We start from the raw sequence: 26402 nt of genomic DNA, 5'->3' as shown, positions 1-26402 counted from the left end.
ACAGACAATCAGAATGACTAATGTTCTGGAACTGAAACTGTAAGCCTAATAACAAAAAATACAACATATGACCATTTTGCTGCAATCAAGCTACCTACAATATATAGCAGTGTTGTCCCATTTTTTGAAGTAGATACACACACATAGTGGAAAATTTATTTCTAAACTAAATTGCTCAATATAGCCTTAAATGCATGACAAAGCACTGTAGGTTAACCATGTTATTAACTTTGTTTTTTTTTTGTTTTTTTAAACGTGCTCACCTCTCTTGCCTTTGGCTTGACGCACCCTCCATATTGTTTTGTGGATCTCAAAACTGTAGTAAGCTGGCAAAGCCTTAATGGCCTTGTTGAGCTCTGGATTGTTGAGGATCTCGTCAGGAATCTGATTGGCCACTCTCCTCGGAGCTCGCACTACATAAAAAGACAATAAGAGAGTTAATTCACTCAATTTAAGTTAGCTGTAAACATTACTAAAGACACCACTGTGCAATACAGAATGTGCATTACAAATTGCACTAGCGAGTTCCGCTAAAAATCACATTTTTATGAGAAATTGACTGGGCTACAGCCTATATAATAAGACAAGGATAGCCCATCCTGTCGTTTCTCACTTCCAAAATTAATCATCACACAAATCAATCAGTGCGCCGTCAGGACAGCCGCTGAGCTGGGAGGTCAGTCATCAGCAGAATGAGTCTGTCAGTGGCGTCCATTTATTTTTGAAGTCTATGACAGACAGGCCATCTGTAATGTAAGTCCTGGCTACAGTTTAGAGAATGGCTATATTCCTATACTACCAGTCAAAAGTTTGGAATAATTAAGATGTTTAATGTTTATGAAAATTCTCAGCACCCTTTACTCCAATCTTCTTTCAAATGATTTCTGTAGGATCTTTTGACACTGACGACTGGAGTATGCTGAAAATTCAGCCTTGCCATCACAGGAATAAATTACTTTCTAAAATACAAAATAGTTATTTCAAACTGTAATAATAATTTTGCAGTATTACCGTTTTACTGTTTTTGATCAAATAAATGCAACATTGGTAAGCATAAGAAACTTCTTAATGACAGTAGTCTTTTTTCCACAGATAAACATATAAACACCACTGGTCCAAGAAAAGGTAACTGAAAAGCAAAAGACGAGATAGATTGAATATTTACAACTCATTGAATATTTCTGGGAGCACTACTAAATCAATAATTAAGAAACATAAAATGTATGGCATTTGTAAATCTACTTAGAGCAAGCTAGCCCCAAAAACTCAATGACTATGCAAGGAGGAGACTGGTCAGGGTGGCCACCAAGAGACCAATGGTGGTTCAGGTTCTAGCAACTTTGCTTTACTCTCTCTACATGCTTCCTTTATGTTTGATTCTGAGAAAGCATGGCATATCTTTCCACTTTATGAAGATGACACTATCTGCCTATTAAAGGAACCGACCCTTCGGCTATACAATCGTTATTTGCTTGTCTTGATGAGGTATAGCTCTGGTTGGCTAGTAACTTTTTTACCTTAAATGACTTAAAGACTGAGGTTATTGTATTTGGCCCATCTGACAATTTCGAGTTTAACAACTCTACCCTGGAAAGCCTGTCAGTCTTTGAATCAAAGTGTTTTCGGAACCTTGGTGTTCTTTTTGACAGTTGGCTCATTTTAGAAAAACATGTTTTCTCTGTTGTTGCCTCCAGCTTTTTTCAACTCTGCTTACTTTCTAAAATAAAACATTTTCTGGCTTAAAAATCTCTTGAGATAGCTGTTCACATGTTTATACCCTCTGGATTGGACTATTGTAATTCTTTGTACTGTGGCATCTCAAAGTCCCAGGTTGCTCACTTACAATTGCTCCAAAATGCTGCAATCAAATTTCTTAAGGTAGGTTCTGTAGATTGTCATGCGCAATTTGTTAGTAAAGCCGGTTCTATAATAAGCAGTAAATCATCATCACTTACTTTTAGATGGAGCAGCATTTACTACACTGACAAGTTATGTGAAAAAAAATAAAAACAAAAATAAAATAATCGCAGACGATATTATTGCGCAATTATGAAATCTAAGAAATAATTTGCAATAATAACAGCTGTCTGCATAGCTTCTCAGTGAACTATAGCTCGGTGTAGTAAATGTTGCTCCATCGGAAATCACGTTAAAATAACACATTTAGTAACATGTTTTTACTCCAAACACACTTTATAATGTCAGTCGAGTGTTTCAAATAAATCCTTCTGTGAAATGATGTGGCTTAGGAATAAGGCACGCAACATATTTCATAGTATTCTAAGCAGTGATAAAGGCATTGCATTATAAATATACATTATTTTAATGAAAATTATAATAATAATAACTCAGATAAACCATATATTGTCGTAATCATTCAACTTGATTGATTCATCAAGTTGAATCAATAAAAGCAGGTTAAATCTTCTGTTTATCCAGCTACCCTCTGGCTAGATTTACTGCTAATCACAGAACCGTGCTTCATTGAAAGATATGCATGACAATCGCAGCTTTCATCTTAACTTGATTTAGATTTATTGTGCAGCCCTACCCCATGTTACGGTACTCATCAGAATTACACATGTGGTCAGAATTGTTGCTTTTTAGCAGCAAACTCTCAAAATTGGTTTGGTGAAAACAGGAATAAAAAAATACCCCATATGTACAATGAAATTGTTACGTTTATGGACTGTCTGTTTCCTTATTTGGTCTTTTTCCTGTTATTGTTTGGTTAATTGATTATTCCCCACCTGTCTCCAGTTCCCTCATTTCCTTCTGTGTGTTTAAATACCTGGTCTGTTCAGTTCCCCGTGATTAACCACATTCAATCCGTGATTGAATGTGAATGTTGTATTGTAACCTAACCTGAATGTGCATCTGAATATCAAGTTAATGTGGTGTTGTGTATAGTCTGTATTCTCCATCGTCATTCTTCAGTAAACTCCTCACTTTGATCAAGATCCTCCTCAAGCTCCTTCTTACGTTTAGCACACACCCTAATTGTAACAGAAATATACTGCTGTATTTTTAATGTTGTGGACCTATATTTCTGCTGGAGGTCCTGGACATCTTGTTTAGACACACGGCATTACTAATTCTATCAAATACCAACAGATAAAAAATCCAAAAGTGACATCGCAAACACGATGAAGTATTAAGAAATCAAACTAATAATACCTACTCACCTTTAGTTTTTTTTCTCAGTGATCACTTCAATCTCGCAATGGGAGCCACCATCTTTCCCCAAACAAGTGCACGTGGAGTGAAACAGGCATTACTCATTAAACACAGAGTTGATGTGAGCAAATCAAGTGTCGTTTTTTTTTTACTAAGAAAAGTGTCAACTATAAGCCATTGGTTGATAGCTTCAACCAATGGCTTATATTTTAGCATTTTGGAAAGATAGCAGGTACCTCAAACACAAATCCAGAGTTCAAAGCCTTATTTACAATCACAATGTCAGGAATGTTTGTGAAATAGTCACTGTCAGATGTGTTATGATAAAACCAGTTTAATTCAACAGTAGTATGCTGGTCTTTATGTATTGTATTCAAGTCCTTTACAATCAGATCCACCAGGTGATCGTGTCTGGACACATACAGTCCTTTGTAAAAACAACATCAATTTAAGATGTGGGCAACAGACAGTAGGAATTATAATTTGACGGGTATCATATTGACAGATTGTAAATAGGTAATAGTGCTTTAATCATAAAAGTTAGAATATCCTCAGAGATTGAAAAGTTTGTCAAAACAGAGTGGGATTGTTCATTAGAAGTATTGGACTGTAATAGGTGAGGATTTATTATTTCTAGCTTTCCTCAATGGGGTGTCGTTCAGAACACAATGGATTCGATCAGTTCGATGCAAAGGAGGTTTATTGTTGACAGTTTTGGCTATGCACAGAACAGCGGTACACAGGTTGCTTAAAGTATTTAGATGTGTGTGTTTATGGTCTACAAAGGGAAAGAAATATAGATATATATTAACAAATGTCTCTAGTATTATTATACAAACATTACTTCCAAAACTACATTTCTCAAATAAAGAATTATCAGGTTCGATTCTATATTAAATAAAGAAATCAATATGCAAGCAACGAGAATATGCAACACCGCCACCCGGTGGTCAGAAATGGCATAAACATAAAAAACCGAAACTAAATCTGAGGTAATTTAAATGAACGGCACATAATCATAAAGATCGCGTCCTTAACTCGAAATAACAAGAGTTTCAAATACTAATGTAACGGTCACACATACATATGTACAAATCAAACACTGGGTGCAATATAAATATTATAAATTGCAAGTAATATCGAACATAAAACGGCACATTCACGAACTCTCAACCTCACGCGATTAACGGATTCATCTCTCTTAAACATGCATCACTTTATGAAATTATGACATCAAGGCTTTACAGCTCCTTAATCAATAATTGATCACCAAACTAGGTGAACAGTCAACTTACATATATTTATTGACGCACTTTGCACACACAGTCTTGCTTGTACAGTCCCGCTCATACAGTCCCGCTCTCTGCTGACGATGACTGACAGTAAATAGCGCATGCGCACATGACTCGGCCTTTCCAACACAGCCGCCCCCAAATTTGGTTACAAATTTGCTCCATTGAAAGGCCGACACTATAGGGACTACCGTTAGTCACTAGTGTGGCTTTTATCAACTTCATCTCGGATCTCCGGAAGAACAATCAGTCGAGCGATGGGTCTTGTGTAGACTTTGTCCTTAATCTGCACCTCGACCGTTCGAACTCGATTATCAACCCCCGGAAAGACATTAAGCACGCTCCCGATCTGCCACAATGAACGGGGTAACTGAGGGTCAACAAGCATGACAACTGTCCCGGGTTTGATGTCTACTGATGGATTCTGCCACTTTCCCCTGGCCTGCATGTCAGGTAAGTAATACTTTATGAAGGCCGTCCAGAATCTGTCAGACAATACTTGGGAATGCCTCCATCTCCGTCTTCCTAGGAGCTCAGACACTGGCTATATGACTTGGGGTAGGGACCCATCCGGCCGCCCCATTAGAAGGCAGTTCGGGGTGATCGGATCTGCATCAGCAATGTCTGCTGAAACGTAACCAAGAGGTTTGGAGTTGAGGATGGCCTCAATCTCTATGAGGACAGTTTGAAGCACTTCTTCGGTTACTGATTCTGAGCCCAGGGTTGTATAAAGTGCAGCCTTTACTGAACGAATCTCACGTTCCCACACCCCTCCAAAGTGTGGAGCAGCTGGAGGATTGAAACGAAAGCTAATTTGTTGCTTCGCTAGCTGCTGTTGCAGATCACCACTGAGCTGACTGAAGGCTTCTCTAAGCTCTCTCTCACCACCTCGGAAGTTGGTGCCTTGGTCCGAGTATAACTCTGCAGGTTTTCCACGGCGACCTATAAACCGACGTAGTGCCATGAGAAAGGCATCACTATCTATAGATGTCAGCATCTCAAGGTGCACTGCCCGGGTGGTCAAGCACTTAAATAAAAGTCCCCACCGCTTCTCCGTCCGACGACCTATTTTGACCAGAAGAGGTCCAAAGCAGTCCATTCCGGTTGAATGAAAAGCAGGCTTGAACAACCGAAGTCGTGGTGGAGGGAGATCAACCATCTTCTGGGAGGCTGGCTTCGACCTCCATTTACAGCATTCAAGACATGTTCGCTGGTGCTTTCTCACTACTTCTCTCCTTTTCAGTATCCACACATTCCGACGGAGCTCCGCAAACACTCGCTCTGGTCCTGGATGGCAAAGGCGAGCATCATATTCCTTTATGAGTAGCTGAGTGTTAGGGTGACTGGAATCCAACACAATAGGGTGTACTGTGCTTGGGTCTAATCCTTCCACCCGCCTTAATCGTCCTCCAACCCGTATTACCTCACCGGTTCTGTCGAACTCTGGGGAGAGACAAAGTAAACGGCTGCTAGAACGAACAGGTTTACCACTCTTCAACAAATGGTAATCTTCATGAAAACTATCCATCTGGACCTGTCTCAGTGCGGTCAGTTCTGCCTTTTGGTAAGCACTGGCTTGAGGGGAGCCACTTTGTTCTGCCGCCCCGTGCAACTCCTGTGCTACTGCTCCGACCAAGTTTTTCCAGCTACTAAACTTGCTACCATCTGCTGTCACTGCTGCTGAGTTAACCACGCCACAGAAGGCACTTCGCTTTAATTCCGTAGCATCATCAGGCATTAAGCTGTGCACAACTGGTGGTGCTGGCCAAGTACTCTGAGGTTGGAGGAGGAATTTTGGCCCTTGGATCCAACGATTGGGTTCAATAAGGTCCTTAAGGCTCTTACCACGGGTAAGATCATCCGCAGAGTTCCTGACAGAGTCAATGTAATTCCACCCTTTAAGGTCAGTCAATTCTTGAATCTCTGCCACCCTAGTGCCCACAAACACCTTGAAGCGGCAGGATTCGGAATGTAACCAGTGGAGGACAGTTGTTGAATCTGTCCAGAAAGTTACCTTCTGGATCTTCAAGGTGAGCTCATTTTCAGCCAGCTTGGCCATCTGCGCTCCTATTAGAGCAGCACACAGCTCCAGTCTAGGAATTGAGCACTGCTTACGTGGGGCAACACGTGATCGGGCCATGAGGAATGAAAGGTGTACCTAACCGCATGGATCTTCTGAGCGAAGGTAAGCGACTGCCCCATAAGCCTTCCCAGAAGCATCGGTGAAGATATGGATTTCCCGAGTGACCTCTGAGTTGTCCATGCTGGATGGAATGTAGCACCTAGGGATTACTACAAGAGGTAAGCACTGAAGCTCAGCTTCCCACACCCTCCATGCCTGCTGAAGATCATCGGGAAGTTGTGGATCATCCCAGTTCCTGTTCTTAATCCAGAGCTGTTGAACAATCACCTTGGCTCGTGTGGTGAAAGGAAGAATGACACCAAGGGGGTCATACTGACTTGCTAACACACGATATATGTTCCGCATCGTCAGAGCACTGTAAGTAACAGGTCTATGCTTAAATCCTAGGTGGTCCGACTCACAGAGCCAATTCAGTCCCAAGGTGGATTCACGTGGGTCTTCTTTATTCTGTGAAAGCCACAACTCTAGTTTGGGAGATCTGGCTTCTGGTGGCAAGTGACTGACGACTTATTGCACGTTGCTGGCCCATTAACGGATATCAAACCCTCCGGACGCTAGCAGCTTACGAAGTTTGTCTAGTAACTGCCGTGCCTCTTGAGCAGATGGGAAGCTCTGTAGACAGTTATCCACATAAAAGCAGCATTCCACAGAATGTCTCACATCTTCATCCGCTGTGCTGTGCGATGAGACATGTCTTTGGAGGGCGAAGGATGCACAGCAGGGACTGCACGTGGTTCCGAACGGCAGCACCTGCCATTCATAGACGTCAGGGGGATCGCCGCGTCTCATGCCACGCCAGAGAAAGCACAGGAGGGGTTTGTCCTCAGGTAAGAGCAGAACTTGGTGGAACATTCCACGTATATCACCGCTGATAGCAACACAATGCTCTCTGAAACGAAGTAGAACACCTAACAGAGAAGGGCTCAAGGTTGGACCAGGCATCAAGGAATCATTGAGGTTCAGTCCTTTATATTGGAAAGAGCAATTGAACACAATACGGTCCTTATCATTGTGGCTGACTAAGTGGTGCGGGATATACCAGGTCTCCCCTGCCATAGTGCTTGCAGCAGCTGAGAGTTTGGTAAATGCTCCATTCAGTTCCAGCTTTTCAATTAAAGCATTGTACACGGCTGCTTTCTCTGTATTTTGCGTTAGTCGTCGTTCCATACTCTGGAGACTTGGAACCACAGCCTCTTTCGGAGCACTAAAGGAGGGTGAAGCCTTTCTGCGCAACAAGGGTGTCGCGTAACGTAATATTCCATTCACCTCCACGCGAGTTGTCCTGGTCTCTAAGAGGTTAATGGCATCCTGGTCCTCCCTGGACCTTGTCACCTGCTTTTCACAACGGAAAGGCAAAACATCAAGTTGCCATAGCCTTTCAACATCTCTTTTGAGTTCTAGTTCCGCAGGAGTGAGAGACAGGAAAAGGCACTGCTGTGGCTGCAACTTAGTCTCCAAGATCCTGGCTGGTCCCTGCAGTGTCCATCCTAGCCTTGTCTTTATGGTGGCCGGACCACCAAGTGGACCAATTCGGACAGGTGCAATTGGTGTGATTAGATGGGTGTTATCAGCTCAGATGAGAAGTAAAGGACTCACTCTTTCAAAGGCCTGCAGGGGGAGATCTTTGAGATGCTTGTACTTCAACAAACTGACAGGATAGGAGTAATTGGCCAGACCAAGACGTTTCGCAGTGAATGCTGCATTGATCTTAAAGGTCTTCTGTGGTTGAGTGGCAGGAGATATGTGGAAGGTAACCGTGGTTCCACTGATGGTCTGCACATCTTGGCGGATGGTCTGTAAGGCTATGTTTTCGGCTTGACCTTGTATACCAAGCTCATGGGCGGCATCAGGAAGAAGAATAGTGCGCTCGGACCCATCATCCATGACAGCATAGGTGTCGAGCGTCTTGCCTCCATAGCGCAGCAAGACCCGGATGACCTTTAGGAGAACACGCCTGCAGTCGGTGGGTCTGTCCAAGTACAGAGTCTCAATGGTTGAACCAACAAGGCAAGAACCTTCTCTGGTACTCTTTGTGTTGACCTCATGCAAGATTTGTAAGTGCTTCCCTTTGCAGATGCTACAAGGCTTCTTGAGTGTGCACTGGGCTGCTTGGTGTGCATGTCCACAGCGCCAACAACGATGATTGGTCTGGATCCATTCAATCATTTGCTGTTTATCAAAGGACTTAAAAGTGGGACATTGACTAAGATAATAGTCCTCGTTATCGCAGTAAGGACAAAAAGCTCTAGGTGGGAGTTTAGGTTTCTCCACTTTAACTGGTCTAACTTGAGACGGTGCTGAGGGTATCTTTGTGGCAATGTCGTCCACTCCATGAAGGATGGTAGCTGAACGGGCAGTGGGTTTGGTTTCTCTCCAGCGTTCTGGTCTCTGGCTCTTGTAACTGATCTGTGTCTCACTGCTTTGACACCAGGCCTCATACTGGAGCCACTGTGAAAATTCACGAAGGTTATACACAGACCCAGGACGGTGGTACATCTGTCTTCGGAATCCTGATCTCATTTCAGCAGGTAACTTACTCAGCAGCCTCTCTACATGTGACCCACAACGAAGCTCAGCTTCACCTTCGTCTCCAAGAGTTTCCAACATACCCACCAAAGCCCTAATCTGTAAAGCAAATTTGTCAAAGGCCTCAGTATCTCCTCGTCGAATATCTGGGGAATCCATCACTTTGGCAATCTTCTTGAGAGCCAACTTGTGAGGCTGGCCAAACCTTTCATTGAGAGCAGCCATGGTAGCAGAGTACGGAAATGGTGAATTGAGATAGGAATCTGCCACCAGACGAGCTTCATCTAGCTTCAAATGATCCAGCAAGATTTGGTACCGGAACAGCTCTGTGGCATCTGATGGTAGAAGGTTCTCAAGAGCTATCTTTAAACGAGTAAACTCACTGGGGTCCTTAGTACAAAAGTTGGGTATGGTTGGCACTGGAGCTCGGTATGTGGTTTCTTGTCTTACAGGATTCAGGTTAGAGGCATAAGGATCTCTGTGTACTAACTGTGGCCCTGTGGGTTGCTGGGACTGAGAACGCACCTGTGTAGGGTAATCTGAAGACTCTCTAGGGGACTTATACAATGTCCTGGAATGCCAGTGAGGGACAGGAGTATCTGTTTGGAGACCCGGCATAGGAAGAGCTGTTCTCTGATAAAGAGGGTGACTTGGGTTTTCAGCATGTTGCCAGGAAGGGAAATCATGGCCAGCATGTTCACCACCCATGGTTGGCCGAATATGTGATTTAGTAGGTGCCGCCGCTAAGATCTGATCTTTCATTATCTGAAGCTCACCCATCATTGTTCCCAGAATGTCTAACATTTTAGAGTCACCTGTTGTGGCAGGAAGGGGCTGGTGTGGCTTTAGAGGTGACGCTGTTGTGTAGTCTGTCTGGCGATGCTTACCATAGGTAGGTGGGGGCAAAGATGTAGACACCATGGAGTGTGGATTGTAGGATGCCGTTCCAGGATGTGGGAGGAGTCTATCCTGTCCAGGGAAAGATGTACTTGGCAATGGCGTGGACTGATGTTTTTCCCATGGCCGATGATATGGAGAAGTCTGAGGACTATTAACTGGCTGCACTGGAGCGTAGCTGGCGCTAGGTTGTTGCAGTTCTATATTATCCATTCCTTGGATAAAAGGATCCCTTTCCCCGACTATGGGCGACCATTCATCCACTGTGTCCCATGGACCTTGACTTATAGGACTCGTTCCTCTGGTAGAAGGTGAAGAGATGTTCACTGCAGCATCTCCAAGCCACTGTGTATGCTGTATTGTGTGAGGCGATACCGGCTGGCTGCCTGCTCTATGATGTACTGTCGTAAGATCATAATCTCTTAGGTAAGCAGGAAGATGAACTTGACGTTTTGGTCTGACAATCTGTGAAGATGCTTCTTCAGGTTGCATAGTGATACTGATCAATTCTTTGTCCATAAGGAATGCCAGATCCGGCTCGAAGGACCATATGTTCGTTAGAAGTATTGGACTGTAATAGGTGAGGATTTATTATTTCTAGCTTTCCTCAATGGGGTGTCGTTCAGAACACAATGGAGTCGATCAGTTCGATGCAAAGGAGGTTTATTGTTGACAGTTTTGGCTATGCACAGAACAGCGGTACACAGGTTGCTTAAAGTATTTAGATGTGTGTGTTTATGGTCTACAAAGGGAAAGAAATAAAGATATATATTAACAAATGTCTCTAGTATTATTATACAAACATTACTTCCAAAACTACATTTCTCAAATAAAGAATTATCAGGTTCGATTCTATATTAAATAAAGAAATCAATATGCAAGCAACGAGAATATGCAACACCGCCACCCGGTGGTCAGAAATGGCATAAACATACAAAACCGAAACTAAATCTGAGGTAATTTAAATGAACGGCACATAATCATAAAGATCGCGTCCTTAACTCGAAATAACAAGAGTTTCAAATACTAATGTAACGGTCACACATACATATGTACAAATCAAACACTGGGTGCAATTAAATATTATAAATTGCAAGTAATATCGAACATAAAACGGCACATTCACGAACTCTCAACCTCACGCGATTAACGGATTCATCTTTCTTGAACATGCATCACTTTATGAAAGTATGACATCAAGGCTTTACAGCTCCTTAACAAATATTGATCACCAAACTAGGTGAACAGTCAACTTACATATATTTATTGACGCACTTTGCACACACAGTCTTGCTTGTACAGTCCCGCTCATACAGTCCCGCTCTCTGCTGACGATGACTGACAGTAAATAGCGCATGCGCACATGACTCGGCCTTTCCAACAGGGATTCTGAATGATCAGCCGAATGGAGAAGTGCTAATATATATATATATATATATATATATATATATATATATATATATATATATATATATATATATATATATATATATATATATATATATATATATATATATATATAATTATTATTAGTAGTAGTAGTAGTAACACCAAATCAAGCAAGGTTTTATTCAAGCCTAGAGAGAGTAGGGAAACAAGCAAGACACACAAACACACACACACACACACACACACACACACACAGAGAGAGAGAGAGAGAGAGAGAGAGAGAGAGAGAGAGAGAGAAAGAGTAGAGCTCCACATACCAAGAATATATCAACAACTAAACCAAAACATGGTAATGTCAGATTATTTTGGGGAGGGAGACAGGGAAAACAACAGCCCATAAGTGGATCGAGAGCCCCAACAGCTCAAAGGCATCACAGGCACGCGCATCTCTCAGCTGGAGCGCATCATCTGTCCATTCCGCCACTCACTCACCGCGCGCGATATGTAAAGGTGTAACGCTCATATGTGTGATTTGTCCGTGTCCCGAGACCCGAAATATTTGGACAAAATGCTTTCAAGAAGGTGGATTGTTGGAGATTTTGTATGGAGGCAGCGGGACACCTCCCCATAGTTCGGCGTAGAATCTCTCTGAAGAGTGCGCGAGAGACCGACACAAGAGTTCCCGCGGCTCGGATCGAGGACCATCTGCTGATTTTCCCCAACAATCTGTGTCTTAGAGGGATAACCGATTCTCAAACGCGTCAGTTGCTGGCAATGAGAGCTTTTAAAGCTTTTCTGGATAACATACTACAATACCGCTGAACTACATCACCAGGTGCCCCTGCTTAATCTATTCACTGGATAACAATTAATACTGCAGAATGTGTTCCGCTCCTTTCGGACAGCTCTCAGTTGCATCTAGTGAAATATTTGCTCTGGACCACACAGGATGAAATGGACAACAGTACTGCAATAAATTAGCCAAATTGACATTCATCTACATACATTTATGTATTCTGATTAAATCAGAATTTGACAGACCGCCTGGCATCATACTGACAGTGTGAAGTCTGGAATACAAGAATAAATGAACCTGAGTGGACAGACAGAGAATTAACAATATCCAACATGTTTAAACGGGGTAAGTGCAATTTACAACTTTTATTCCTTCTGTTTATAAACAGGTATAAGTTAAATTTTGATTTGAAGAACATTTATCCTTAAATATTGCTTTTAATAATAATAATAATAATAATAATAATAATAATAATAATAATAATGAGAATAAATAATCTCGTGTGGAATCACTGCATGCCAGTTTTTTTATATAAACAATAAATATAAAAAATACATTTATTTTTTATTTTATTTGTTTCTATTCGAGCTGTTCTTCATTGAAAATGGTCATTTCATCATAAAGGTTGCAGTATTTGCAAAAATTGAAGTGTTATTTTTATATTTATTTATTTATTTTGAAAAAAAAAAAAACAGTTTGAAATGGAAAATGACAGAGGTTTTATATAAATACATAAAAACAAAGATGCTTGTTGCAGTAGGTGTTGAAAGTTTATGTAGCAGGCTGTTAAGTTGTTACAGCTCTCATCCATGATCATTTTCCCAGAATCTTGTGTGTCTCCCCCGGGTAAGCTCAGCGTAAAGCAGATGTGTTTAAAATATTCATCATCATATCATGAAATATTTTCTTAAGATGCTAGTGGTGGGTGCCGCACTGCAGTTCATGGCCAGTTTTTTATCAGAAAGCATTGTGCTATCTTCCTGGCTCCAATATATTTCTCTTGGTGGCTTAAACCATTTTGGCTCTTCCAGTCTGTCACATTTATTTATGGACAATGTTTATGATCAAATGATGAAGTGTAAGGAGTGAATGGTAAGTCGACAGATTAACTGGTTAGTGCTGAAGCTGTCAGTGGGAGACACTTGAATGACCTGCAGATTATTGCAAAGTCTGGTCAGTTTGTGTTCACTAGATCGGAGGTCAGTCATGGTCCTTGAGTACCAAAGCAGTCAAACCTTATTTAACACACCATCAGCTCATTAGTAGAGGCTCAAGGATCTGAACAGGGTGTGTCAGATAAGGGAGACATCTAAAATGTGCAGTGCCAGGGTCAGAATTGACAACCACTGCACTATATCAAATCATACGTGGTTAAACAAATCATAAATATGATCTAACAGCCCAGTGTTTACTAGGACATTTGCCTTGCCTCATTTACTGCACATTTAATTGTTTCTAGACCTTTTGCATGACACTATCACAGATGCTCAAGCTCTCAGGTTGCTGACTGCATAACCATATAGTGAGTCAGTCTGGAAACCGAATTTCCTCGGAGGAGGCCCAAAGCTTAATGCAGAGACAATTGTTATTTCAATAGACTTGGTTTAGGAACAAAACACACCCATCAAGCGTCTCACAGCACAATAAAGACCCCTTAAAAATGCCTGTGAGGATCCTGTGGTGCAGATATGAGAAAAATGGGTTGGGTTTGAACTGATTTGGGTACACCATTACAGAGTAGTTTTGCAGTATCTTTTTGGAGATATTTGGTCTCGTATACACTGCATTCATTTCTTTTATAAGTCTGCAGAGTTGATGTGAATATTATATATACAAACTACCATACAAAAGTCTGGTCTGGCCAAAAGGCCATCAACTGTGTTGGATTTTAGAATTATGCAGAAAATTAGTTTTTAAAAGTCAGATGAGTTGCTTTTAGGCTAATGAGGTTTCTTTGCTCTGTTGGGTAATAATTGGCCTTTCACTTCAAAGTGCATCAGAAATTATGAAAAATTCTGCTGCTTTCTGTTGTGTCTATGACTCATAAATAGATAAGAGTGAAAAATACTGAATCCGATCAGAGTTATCAGAGAATGCCCTCGTTCTAAAATTCAGCATCAAAACATTTTCAGGCCCAGAAATCTACATCCGGTGACAAATATATTCTGTGCTCTAGTGGATTCAGCTGGTTTCTGCTCAAGACAAACAAAAAAATCAGACACATCCCACACCTGCAATTAAACCAGGAAGATTTTCCCTGCAAAACCTCTGCAATGAAATGAAAGAAATAACTTTTTTTGTGGATTAGCTATGATTACCCAGCTGTGAGTGGAGAAAGTAGGTATTCAAACGTGATCCTAGACAGCGTTGCTATATGGGCAGATGGATGGGAAAGGAGAGCGGCAGTTGGTAAGCAAAAGAAGGAACACCTGTGGCCTGACAGCACTCTCCTGCACAGCTGCTCATATTCCCCATTTCTGAGAACTTCACTCATCACCTTAAGCACCACCAGACTGAAATACAGAGTAACTAGAGACAATCTATCCAGCCTGCACCTGTTCAGTACTGTTACTGGGATACAGGGTAACCCTTTTTTAAAATAACCTGATAGTGTAATTTCCAGCACCAAACATATTGATTGTTTTCAAACAGGTCTCTGAAAGACACACCTTCGTTTGGCCAAACATGGACTGTCCCAAGATGCACACCGCTGGTTGAGCCAATGAGCAACAGTGTTTATTATAGCGTACTTATAAGTTATAATTGTCAAAATTAACTTGGATAGGAATAAATATTTTAACATTGAAAAAGGGCCACACTTTCCATTCACCACTTATAAGTTAACCATAATCAGCCTTCAGCTTCATTTTCTCATGTTATAAGAGTGGCAATTGGGCAGAGGTGGAAAGTAACGAATTACATTTACTCGCGTTACTGTAATTGAGTAGCTTTTTTGTGTACTTCTACTTTTTAAAGTATTTTTTTTAATCTGTAATTTTACTTTTACTTAAGTATATTTTGTTTGAAGTATTGTACTTCGCTACATTTTAAAACACATTAATTACTGAGTAAAAAAAAAAAATCGCTCCCTGGAAGCTATGTCAGTAAATAATGGGCAGGAGGGCAAACTGCCGCTAAAATCACAAGAAAGATGCAGACGGACAAAACAGGCGTTCGTGGTGCAGACACCGCTGAAAACGAAACCCCGTCATATTCTGAAGTTGAACTCAAGGAAATGAAGTGAACCCCTGGCCATATACTATGCTCTATTATGCTGTGTATGCTGTGCTTGCCTAGGGAGACCAAACTAGCAGTTTATAAAATCTCGACAAGACATCAACCCCACGTAAGCATAGAGGTGAGCTAAATAATTGGGTCATTGCATTGGTGGTTAAAATGATGCTTTGACATTTTAGCAAGAGGTTTTGCACAAATTAGCCAAAAAGATTGGTGCGGAGTGTGCGATATATATTGTCTGCAATAATATCATAATTGTTGTTTTAATGATGTACGCGCGCATTTAGAGTGTTCTTTCACTGTGTGATTCAGTCTGTTGAAATGCATTTAGAATGAAATCAATCAAAATCATTTAGAATCAAAATCACACAAAGAATGCTGTCTTTTCCTCTAAAAATCATAATCACACACACACACACACATACATACATATATATATATATATATATATATATATATATATATATATATATATATATATATATATATAGATCAGTGGGGATTTCTTTAAGACTGCAAGGGAAGCTCAGCTTCCCCTCTAATGTAAAAAAAAAACCCAACGGTCAAATATGTACTATTGTGTATTATGTATTGTGTTAATCAGCTACGTGTCGGCTGACTCGATTTTCTTCTCATACATTCCCGTAGCGTCACAGTGCATTTCCCTGTTGAAGCCGAGCGTCCATTGACTTCGATGGGGCTGCTTTGAACAGTTTTTTTCAGTGCTCCGAAGCTAGACGGTCATTGGATAAATGCTGCGATTATGTCCCGCCCACGGACGCTCAGCGTCTCTGGAGGTGAATGAAGACTGGGCTTCCGCGTGATGATTGGAGGATCTGTCGATCTCCTTTTGACTGACAGCGGTCTGCACCATAAGAAGTCGGCGAAGCTGTTTCACGCTCAGTCCCATGATCGCGGATTTCTCAAGTGTATTCGAAAGACAAACTGCGGCAATATTTCTTGATATTTGTAAAATGCAGAACCACCACAAAATTAAATTGGTAACTAAGACAGATTGAAGAAATGAAGAAATGTGCGCGCGCACACACACACACACACACTATAGCCATCTAGTGGTTAAAGTGATTTATTAAAATTTTTAAACTGAATTTCCCCAAAAATGGGCAAAAATCTTACATTAAACCTTATAAAATTATCCATGGTATCCCCATGTATGAAAGTTAGAAATCTGGGTCTTTTATGAAGTGAATTTAACCTGAAATGCTTTTTTCTTTTTTTGTAAAAAAAAAAAAGCCTATTTAAATAAATATTTATTTATTTATAGAAATGTAAAAGATTTAAATCCTCCAAAAACTGTACAAAGTTTAGTAAAAACATAAATGAACAGAGTAAAATTATATTTGTAAAAAATTTAAATATTTTACTATTACAAAATGAAATGTTATTGTCTGGGGTCAAAAAGACCCCGAGTGTCACTACAAATGAAGACCATCAGAGGGTTATAATGTAGGCCGAAAATGAGCTTCCCCTCTTTGAAAGACCAGCAGCCGCCACTAATATATATATATATATATATATATATATATATTTTTTTTTTTTTTTTTTTTTTTTACAACAGGACAGTAAACTAAGAGACTTGCGTTTTAGACACCATATTGCCGGTTTTTGCTCTATTTCTACAACAAAAATTTATTCCAAACACAGCCACCAAAGCAAAATTTTGCATCTCTGAGCAACATGACAGTGTTTCGTTCCTGAATGAATCAACCGTTTAAATGATTTGGTTCAATCGCAATGACTCACTTATTAACAGTGACTTGCTGACACATACTGGCCATTTTAATTTCACATTTAAAGTATCTTTTGATTTTTTTTTTTTTTTTATAATTAAGTTTTTATAATTTCAAATGAGTATTCAACATTTTATGTCTGGCATATCAAAACATTATTCATGCATTTGTAACTGCAGGTTAAATGCATTCTTGTCCTGCACTAAACAGTGTAATACATCTAAATGCCACGTCCGATGAAGCTTTTGCATTTCCTCTGTATTGAAAAGATGAGTTTGTTGATACTGATTTGCCAGATAACAGCCCAAATGTTTTATTATTCTAAATAACTGATTCCTTTAATTAAAAACAACTAGTTTGAGATTAATAGACCTATCCCAGGAGTGTCAAACTCAGTTCCTGGAGGGCCATAGCCCTAACCCTGCTCCAGCACACATATCATGTAGTTTTCAAATAAACCTAAATGATTAGATTAGCTGGATCAGGTGTGTTTAATTAGGGTTAAATCTAAACTGTGCAGGACTGTGGCCCTCCAGGAACTGAGTTTGACACCCTTGGTCTGTCCCATTTTTGACTCCCTCCCACTGGTTAAAATGTAACTAAGTAATTTTTACTCTGAGTAAATTTTAAATGAGCTACTTTTTACTTTTACTTGAGTGGATTTTTTAGACTGGTACTTTTACTTGTACTTAAGTAAAATTTCATTAATGTAATGGTACTTTTACTTGAGTAGAATATTTTTGTACTCTTTCCACCTCTGCAATTGGGTTCCGGAAGTAAAGCCCATTCATTTTCTCCATAGGAAAATGGATTTTTAACAGTAATTTCTAAACAATTAAAGGCAGAACTTCTGTTAGCTACATGGTTGTTAACTGATGTTATATGCTTAAGTTTGTCTCCATGACTTCAAATTATTTTTGAAATAATCATGTTTAACAGCTGAATTCCTAGTGAAAAACTACATTGCCCATGATTATGCAGTAAAGTCTCAACCAATCAGATAATCTTGAACAATCTCGCCCACTCCCAAGAAGCACTGCAAATGACTTTTTAAATGTAATTTTTAAATAGTCAAGGGAAGTACACAGTCTTGTATAGTCTTTTTGTCAGATTTTCAAGTACATTTTTGCTTGTAATTAGGGATGGGACGGTATGAAAATGTAATATCACGATTATAGTGACTAAAATTATCACAATTATCAATATTATCACGGTTTTGTTGAAACGAGATGAAAGTGTTCAAAAATAGTTGATGCTCAGACTGAAAACATTTCAGCAAGTTTTATATTTAATAATCAACAAACAACTAATAAGCCAAGCAACTCTATGCACTCAATTTAAAGAAAGATTAAATTCTGTGGCATTTCCTTCCTTACAATGAAAAGTGTAGAAGCATAGAAAAGCATAGAAAAGTCACTGACTTTCGCCATTCCTTCTCCAAAAAAAACATTGTGCGCTGCGCTTGCGTCAGACTGTTGCTGGCTGGACATGATTTAATAGTGAGTTATTAAAACCGCGATAATCAAACACGGTTTTAATGATAATTCATTTTTAAACGATATTACTAACCTTCAGCACATTTTATCACGGTTATCAATAAAACCGGTTATCGTCCCATCCCTACTTGTAATTAAAGGTTGTAATGTTGTGATTCACCTTGCAGCTGTTGGCTTATAACTTATAAGTAAGACTTTTATAAAACTCTATGGGAAAAGTAAATGAACCAAGGCTGCTGAAAATTGGGCGGACACTGTTGCACTCTATCACAAGACCTTTTGGAATACTTGATTCTGATTATTTGATTTGTCATTTAACGATCTGATATTTCCTATCCACATATTGGATACATTGAAACAGGGGACATGTTCATGCCTCTCTTATAAGATTGCAGATTTTCTCTCTTATTTCAAACAAACAACTGTTGCCCTCTTGTCTCTAACTTATTGAATGCAGTGAAAATTTCCTCAGAAAGCTTAAGTATTATTACTCTGAGTTAGTCTGATTGTTTTGTACATTGTAATTAACTTTTTTTTTTCTTCTTCTAGATAATATGCAGGTAAAATTATAAAATAAAATAAAATAATTATACTCAATGACTTTGAGTCAACAGTTTATGTCAAATATACTGTACACATATATACAGGGAACTACACTAACTTTTTCCACTGGTGGCACTTGCGCTACTAACTTTTTCAGTTACTGGCACAAAACATGATTTGGTCGCACAAATTATTTATAGTATAGTAATTACTGGATAATAATGAACAATAATGAAACTGTATTGCATACAGATGTGCTTTTAATTTTACTTGCCATCTTTTAAACCACATGCCTTGTTCTATTTCTTACAGTACACACAGTTCATTGCTCCGTCTTGCAGCTGGGGTTAGAGGGGCCCCGGTGCAGGTTGTACAGTGGGCCCTGTTTAAAATAGTTTAATTTGTACTGTATGGTCATTCTATTTATTTATTTGTGCTATTTACACAATGTTTACTTTTTTAAGTTTGTTTTTGTTAATTTAAAATAGCATCAGACACCTTCAACATTTCTCACATTATCACAGTTTATTTGCTGTAGTTTAGAAATTGGTAATAAAATATGACAATAACTCAGGGTTAAACTGTGTCAGAACAAATTCATCTTGATAATGTCGGATAACTTTGATAAAAAGATATGTAATAGAATCAACCAAAACTTCAGACAACTGTCAGTATGACAATATTTACACAACTATCAATACTTTGTTGAACAGTTACCAAGCAAGCAATGCTTAATTTGGTTCAGTCTGTCGTGTGAAAAGGTTGCATTAGTAATTAAAGAAAGAAACACTTAAGCAAAACATGGTCAGGTCCCTAATTAATTAAAAAAAAAAAAAATCAATTTCACTGGTAGTCTACAGTATGAAGAATTTTTGGGTATAATATTTCACAGATCACTATTTTGCCATACTCATTTACATAAATGAACTAGTGTCCTGCACCCACTAGTAAAACAATATAATCAATTCTATCTGATTTTTGGATTGACTTTGGATAAATTCTTGTTAAAACTACAAAGTAATTCAGTCAAGTGCAGTGAGTGATTTACTTTCATTTTCATACATTAAAGACACCGACAGTAGTAAATTAGGCGCAGCCACTTTAAGAGACAGTGCATCCATTATAATGATACATATCCGATTTCTTTCTCAACTCTTTACTTTCACTTAAGACATAACCACTGACTTTTTCGAACACACTTTCCAAGACAAGTATTTTGACATATTTTGTATGTATTTGTTGTCGGTACAAAAGCAAGAAGACTTTGAGACTCGTGGTGTACACTGTGTGCGCCCTGAACACCGCGGTGCTGAATTGGGCTCTTTCGCTTTTCTCTCTTTTTTTCTGTTTATTTAAACTGCGATTTGTATTTGTTCATTTAGGTGCAGGAGGACATGAACGTCCTAAAGGAGAGCTCGGTTCAGTGTTGCTCTCTGTGAGACGCGGATCTCTCGTGCGCACCGAGCGAGCGAGTAACCAGATGCTCAGTTCAGCTTTCCCGCATCGCGGGGCTGAAGCCAACTTGATGTGTTGAATTCTCGGAGCACGTTATAAAACGTATTCTTAAAATACACATTTCTGTTTTAATAAATGCTCATATTAAATCATAGCATAACACATAAGTAGGTACAAAAAAATCATTGATACATTTGCGACCCCATAAAAATTTGGGTCACAATGGCATTTCAAAAGGTCGCATATGCAACCATTTTGGTCGCAGTGTAGTTCCCTGATATATATAAAAATAAGGTACTGTTTGATCAAACTTGCATTTTGAGAACACAACTTAAGTAGAAGACATTTTTTGAGCTCAGTGTAATTCAGTAATTTCAAGTAATACACAGACTCTGATCACATCACTGGACTTCAATTACCATACAGTTATGAAACATGCCTAAGATCTCTCTTCATGCCAAAAAGCTAATTTCCTGAAGGACACTCACTGAATGACAAAAGGATGAGCATAGAGGCCAGCAAGCAACATTGCCTGTCATCCTGCCCTGTCCCATGGGAGATAAGTTCTTATCATTCCAGCTTTCTGTAATTATAAGTAATTAGTAGCACAAGAAGTGGTATTTTAATGAGAGTCATTCTCTACTTATGTCCTCATCTTCATGTACTTTTTGACCATTTCAAAAGCAGGCACAGGTTGCACTTGGTTTGGACAGGGATGTTTTATTCATATATTATTTGCATGTTTTGCCTCCACCTAGACAAATGTTTTGTTTTTCTTCTCCATAAGGCTGACTTCCACTGGCATTAGACTGTTGGCTGTACATTGTAATGGTTTAGACGGAATGAGTTTGCATACCTGATGCTTGTAGCTGGTATTTTATCTTGCAACAATGTTCTCATTAACTCATAATTCATACACAAGCTTTAATTTAATACACATTTTCTGGCTGCTGTGGTGTCCAGAAGGGAGGAAGTCTCCAGCGTAGCATGGGGCTTCTCTAAATGCCCTTTACTCACACCTGAAATCTCAGCACAAATATCTCTCCTCTGTCTTTGGAGTGGAAATGAGATGCTGGCTTGGTCATTAGTGGATGATAATGAGGTAAGAGAGACAAACAACCCTAAGCCCTGTTGGTTGTGTTAATATTAATAATTAATTTCTGATTAAGTGTCTAATTGCGTTGGAAAGGTCAATGTCAACCTAAGGTCCGTTGATGTTAAGAGATGAGTAGAGTATAAAGGAAGGGAAGTGGAAAAATATATATATATTTTTTCAAATAAGCCATGAAACAACATATATATATAAAACAACATATATATATAAAAAGAAAAAGAAATCAATTAATAAAATATTAATTATTGTTAATAAATTAATGCATTAAAAAAAATAAAGAAATTAATACTTTTATTGGGCAGGGAAAATTCAAATTGATAAAAATTGACAATGAGGCAGTGCAAAAGATTTCTATTTTAAATAAACACTGTTCCTTATAAATTTGTGTTCATGAAATAGTCCTTAAAAAAAATCTTGTTTTGTTTCTGAAAAAAAAAAAATTTCTAAAGGATTGTGTGATACTGAGGACTGTAGTAAAGCCTACTGAAAATGCAGGTTGCCATAACAAGATATATACATTATATATATATATATATATATATATATATATATATATATATATATATATATATATATATATATATATATTAAAAACAGAAAATATTTTAAACTGCTATAATATAGTTCACAATAGTCCTGTTTTTCTTTTTTTGCAATTCTTTTTCTTTTTTAACCAGCTACTACAGGTACTATAAATTGTTACTTTGGTCATGGTTTATCTGGACTAGGGCAGTAAGTAAGCCAGAATTACCACTGGTGTCCCTTCAAAAAAAAGTTAATGATGCCCTGAAAGGATATGGCAGTGCAACAGTGTTGACAGTCATCCCATGCCTTCTAACACTCTACTGACAGAAACACCCGAGAGATGCTTTCATTTCCATAGCGCCATGACCAGTGAGTGCTAAAATAGGGATGCTGTCCTCCCTGCAGGCTTTGGCTGGCATCTGTCACATTGCACTACTAACACATGACATGTGGATGGCGCTGGCTAAGGAACTGGATAATCATCGGGGAGACACGTAAATTCCAAAGAGAGCATGCACAAATTGAAGCAGCCATGCAAAGACATATGGTACACTGCATAAATCAATGTATATGCAAGGATAAACTCACACACAGCTACACTACTAAATCATGCTCACTCTTTTTATTAAAGTGACCTTGAAAATTTGTTCATTTTCTCATGATCCATAATTGAGGTTTTATGTTCTTGCTGCACTTAATGCAGATTATGGAAAAAGTCAAGTCCAGTTTGGTAAAATCTTTGCCTCTGATTGAAGTCTCCTTTATGGGTTTGTTTAATTATAAAACTCTCAGCGTGGAGCTTATAATAGCCAGAAACTATGATCTGACCATAATCTTGCAGAGTAATTTTTAGCCTCTCTCTTGTTCTCCTCCTTTACTTTTTCTCACTGACTGCTTCTCTCTTGGGTCATACTTCTATCAGCGCTTTCTTCTATGATCTAGTGATGGGGAATAATATAGAAACTGGAGATGTGAATTAGGGGTGTGCACTGATAGTCGAACATTCGAATATTGCTCTAATTATTCGATAAATAAAAATGATATTCGAATTTCGAAAAAAAAAAAAAAGTTCACAATAAAACCTAATTTGGTCACTTTCTGTGATTCTCCACGGCATATTTGAAGATGTATGCAAGCAAAAAATAATTAATGAATGAATAAGGGGCTGTTCACATATCGCGCCTAAAAACGGTAGGCGCGTCGCTTTCTCCTTCTTTCCAAAGCGCTCGGGCAGAAGCGCTCCTGAGGCGTCTGCCGTTGCTAAGCAACAATGACGCGCTCTCTCCATGAAGACGTGGAAATTTCAGCAAAGGATAAATGTATTTGCAGCATAAAAAAATCGCTTTCAGTAGCTCTGCTACTAAATTTATTTCAAAATGGCTATCCATATACAGCTATGATCAGCTGTTCCTTCATCTTGGCTGAGCTTTCAACGTAGTTACGGGAAAGGATGAAGCTGATTGGTTAGTTCTTGTCACATGACCTGCGGCACGCTTGCGGCTCTTTGAAAAATGTAGATGTTTTTAACTCGATGCGGTGCGGATGCGCCTGGATAAAACGAGCGTGTCGCACCGCGTGTGTATCGCGACCGCGTCGCTTCCATTATGAGCGCGCATACCGCGCGCCTACATTGGAAATAACGAACTTGAGCGCGCAAAAGACGCGATATGTGAACAGCCCCTAAGAACTGCGGTCTTCTACAGTACTTCAAATATGCCGTGGAGAATCACAGAAAGTGACCGAATTCAAGAACATTGTTGCGGCATCTCTCAAGCAATGAATAAACACCGCTAACTTGGAGAATGCAGTGAAAACTCCTCTTCTCGAGTCTGCCCTAGACCCTCGGCACAAACATCTCAGGTTTCTCGATGAAAACATGAGAGAAGTAAGAAAAAAAAAACTTTTTTGAACATTATCAGAACATTTTCCTTGATGCGAGTGGAGCGGATGCCGCCAACGATGAAGAGGAGGCAATGCCCACTTGTTGGAAAAGGCTGAGCCAGTTCTTCAGTGATGATTACAGAGAGTCCAGCCGAGACGAAAACACGAAGCGCTTCACAAAACTTATTCGCTTAGCACACCTTTATTTGTGAGTCCCGCCAACGTCTGTGCCGTCAGAACGCGTTTTCTCCGCAGCCGGCCTTATTGTTAACAGACTAAGGAGCCGACTTTCCCCCGATCATGTTTACATGCCCGTGTTTCCTAACAAGAACATGTAAAACAATAGAAAAAAAGCAAAAAAGATTTGCTGACATTTTAAAAGTTTAAAAGTTAAGTGTAGGCTACGTTCTTCGATAGCCTAATTGCTGCAGGCTGCTTTACGTTTTTTCTTTGTTCACTTTTTTTTTTTTTTTGCTTTTAATCTATACTTTTGTTTGTTTGCATTGTTAAAGGTTTTCAGCTACAAAACATGATGTGTAATGTTCAAGCTTATTGTGTGTAAGCTTGTTCAAAATGACGGAAACAATAAATGTTGCTGAAAAATAACGTCTGTATAATTAAACTTAATTTAAATAAACGAATATTCGAATATTCGTTTTTTGTGAGCTCAAATATTCGAATGTGATATTTGCGGAAAACGCCCATCGTACTCGTTATGTTGAGACAAACCCGATCACATAATTTTGGTTTGAGCCCATAGAAGGAATCTCAGTCATTGCTAGGCCTTCTTTTCACATTTTACTCTCCACTCAGACTGAATTAGAGATTGAGGCACTGAGAAAAAGCACCAAAAAAGAGACAAATCCTCTATGAAAAGGCCTTTTCTTGCCTGCAGGATCTTCATCGTATGATTGAAGCCAATTCAAAGATCAGCATTCCTCCAAGATATTAACTCTACAGTGGGGTGTCTGGCACACTGTCCTCCTGGGGCTGAAAGAACCTGTTTATCTCCAATTAAAAGCTAATATGGCCATATATGGGTGATGGGTCCATCACCCAAGCTGAAGTCACCGAGGTAGTCAAGAAACTCCTCGGTGGCAAGGCACCGGGGGTGGATGAGATCCGCCCTGAGTACCTCAAGTCTCTGGATGTTGTGGGGCTGTCTTGGCTGACACGCCTCTGCAGCATCGCGTGGCAGTCGGGGACGGTGCCTCTGGGATGGCAGACCGGGGTGGTGGTCCCTCTTTTTAAGAAGGGGGACCGGAGGGTGTGTTCCAACTACAGGGGGATCACACTTCTCAGCCTCCCTGGGAAAGTCTATGCCAGGGTACTGGAGAGGAGAATCCGGCCGATAGTAGAACCTCTGATTCAGGAGGAACAGTGTGGTTTTCGTCCAGGCCGTGGAACACTGGACCAGCTCTATACCCTCTACGGGGTGCTGGAGGGTTCATGGGAGTTTGCCCAACCAGTCCACATGTGCTTTGTGGATTTGGAGAAGGCATTCGACTGTGTCCCTCGCGGCGGCCTGTGGAGGGTGCTCCGGGAGTATGGGGTCCGGGGCCCTTTGCTAAGGGCTATCCGGTCCCTGTACGACCGGAGCAGGAGCTTGGATCGTATTGCCAGCAGTAAGTCAGACTTGTTCCCGGTGCGTGTTGGACTCTGGCAGGGCTGCCCTTTGTCGCCGGTTTTGTTCATGATTTTTATGGACAGAATTTCTAGGCGCAGCCAGGGGCCGTAGGGGGTCAGGTTTGGTGACAACACGATTTCGTCTCTGCTCTTTGCGGATGATGTTGTCGTGTTGGCTTCATCAAGCCAGGACCTTCAGCATGCACTGGGACGGTTTGCAGCTGAGTGTGAAGCGGCTGGGATGAGAATCAGCACCTCCAAATCCGAGGCCATGGTCCTCAGTCGGAAAAGGGTGGCTTGCCCACTTCAGGTTGGCGGAGAGTTCCTGCCTCAAGTGGAGGAGTTTAAGTATCTTGGGGTCTTGTTCACGAGTGAGGGAAGGATGGAACGGGAGATTGACAGACGGATCGGTGCAGCTTCTGCAGTAATGCGGTCGATGTACCGGTCTGTCGTGGTGAAGAAAGAGCTGAGCCGCAAGGCGAAGCTCTCGATTTACCGGTCAATCTACGTTCCTACTCTCACCTATGGTCATGAGCTTTGGGTCATGACCGAAA

At 40.0% G+C, this 26402-nt stretch overlaps 1 protein-coding gene across 1 annotated transcript in view; it reads left to right on the top strand.

Moving 5' to 3' along the window:
• Nucleotides 1-11715: 11715 nt before the first annotated feature.
• The window catches only part of LOC132122693 (reticulon-4 receptor-like 1), a 176852-nt gene continuing 162165 nt past the window's right edge, over nt 11716-26402 (top strand). The window contains exon 1 of the mRNA XM_059533029.1: nt 11716-12565. Coding sequence (XP_059389012.1) covers nt 12553-12565 — 13 coding nt within the window. The 5' untranslated portion in view covers nt 11716-12552. The remainder of the gene's footprint in view (nt 12566-26402) is intronic.

Source organism: Carassius carassius, chromosome 41 (genome assembly GCF_963082965.1).
Source record: "Carassius carassius chromosome 41, fCarCar2.1, whole genome shotgun sequence".
NCBI classification, from domain to species: domain Eukaryota; kingdom Metazoa; phylum Chordata; class Actinopteri; order Cypriniformes; family Cyprinidae; genus Carassius; species Carassius carassius.
Note: the sequence above shows the minus strand (reverse complement) of the source record. Positions and strands in the feature narration are given on the sequence as shown.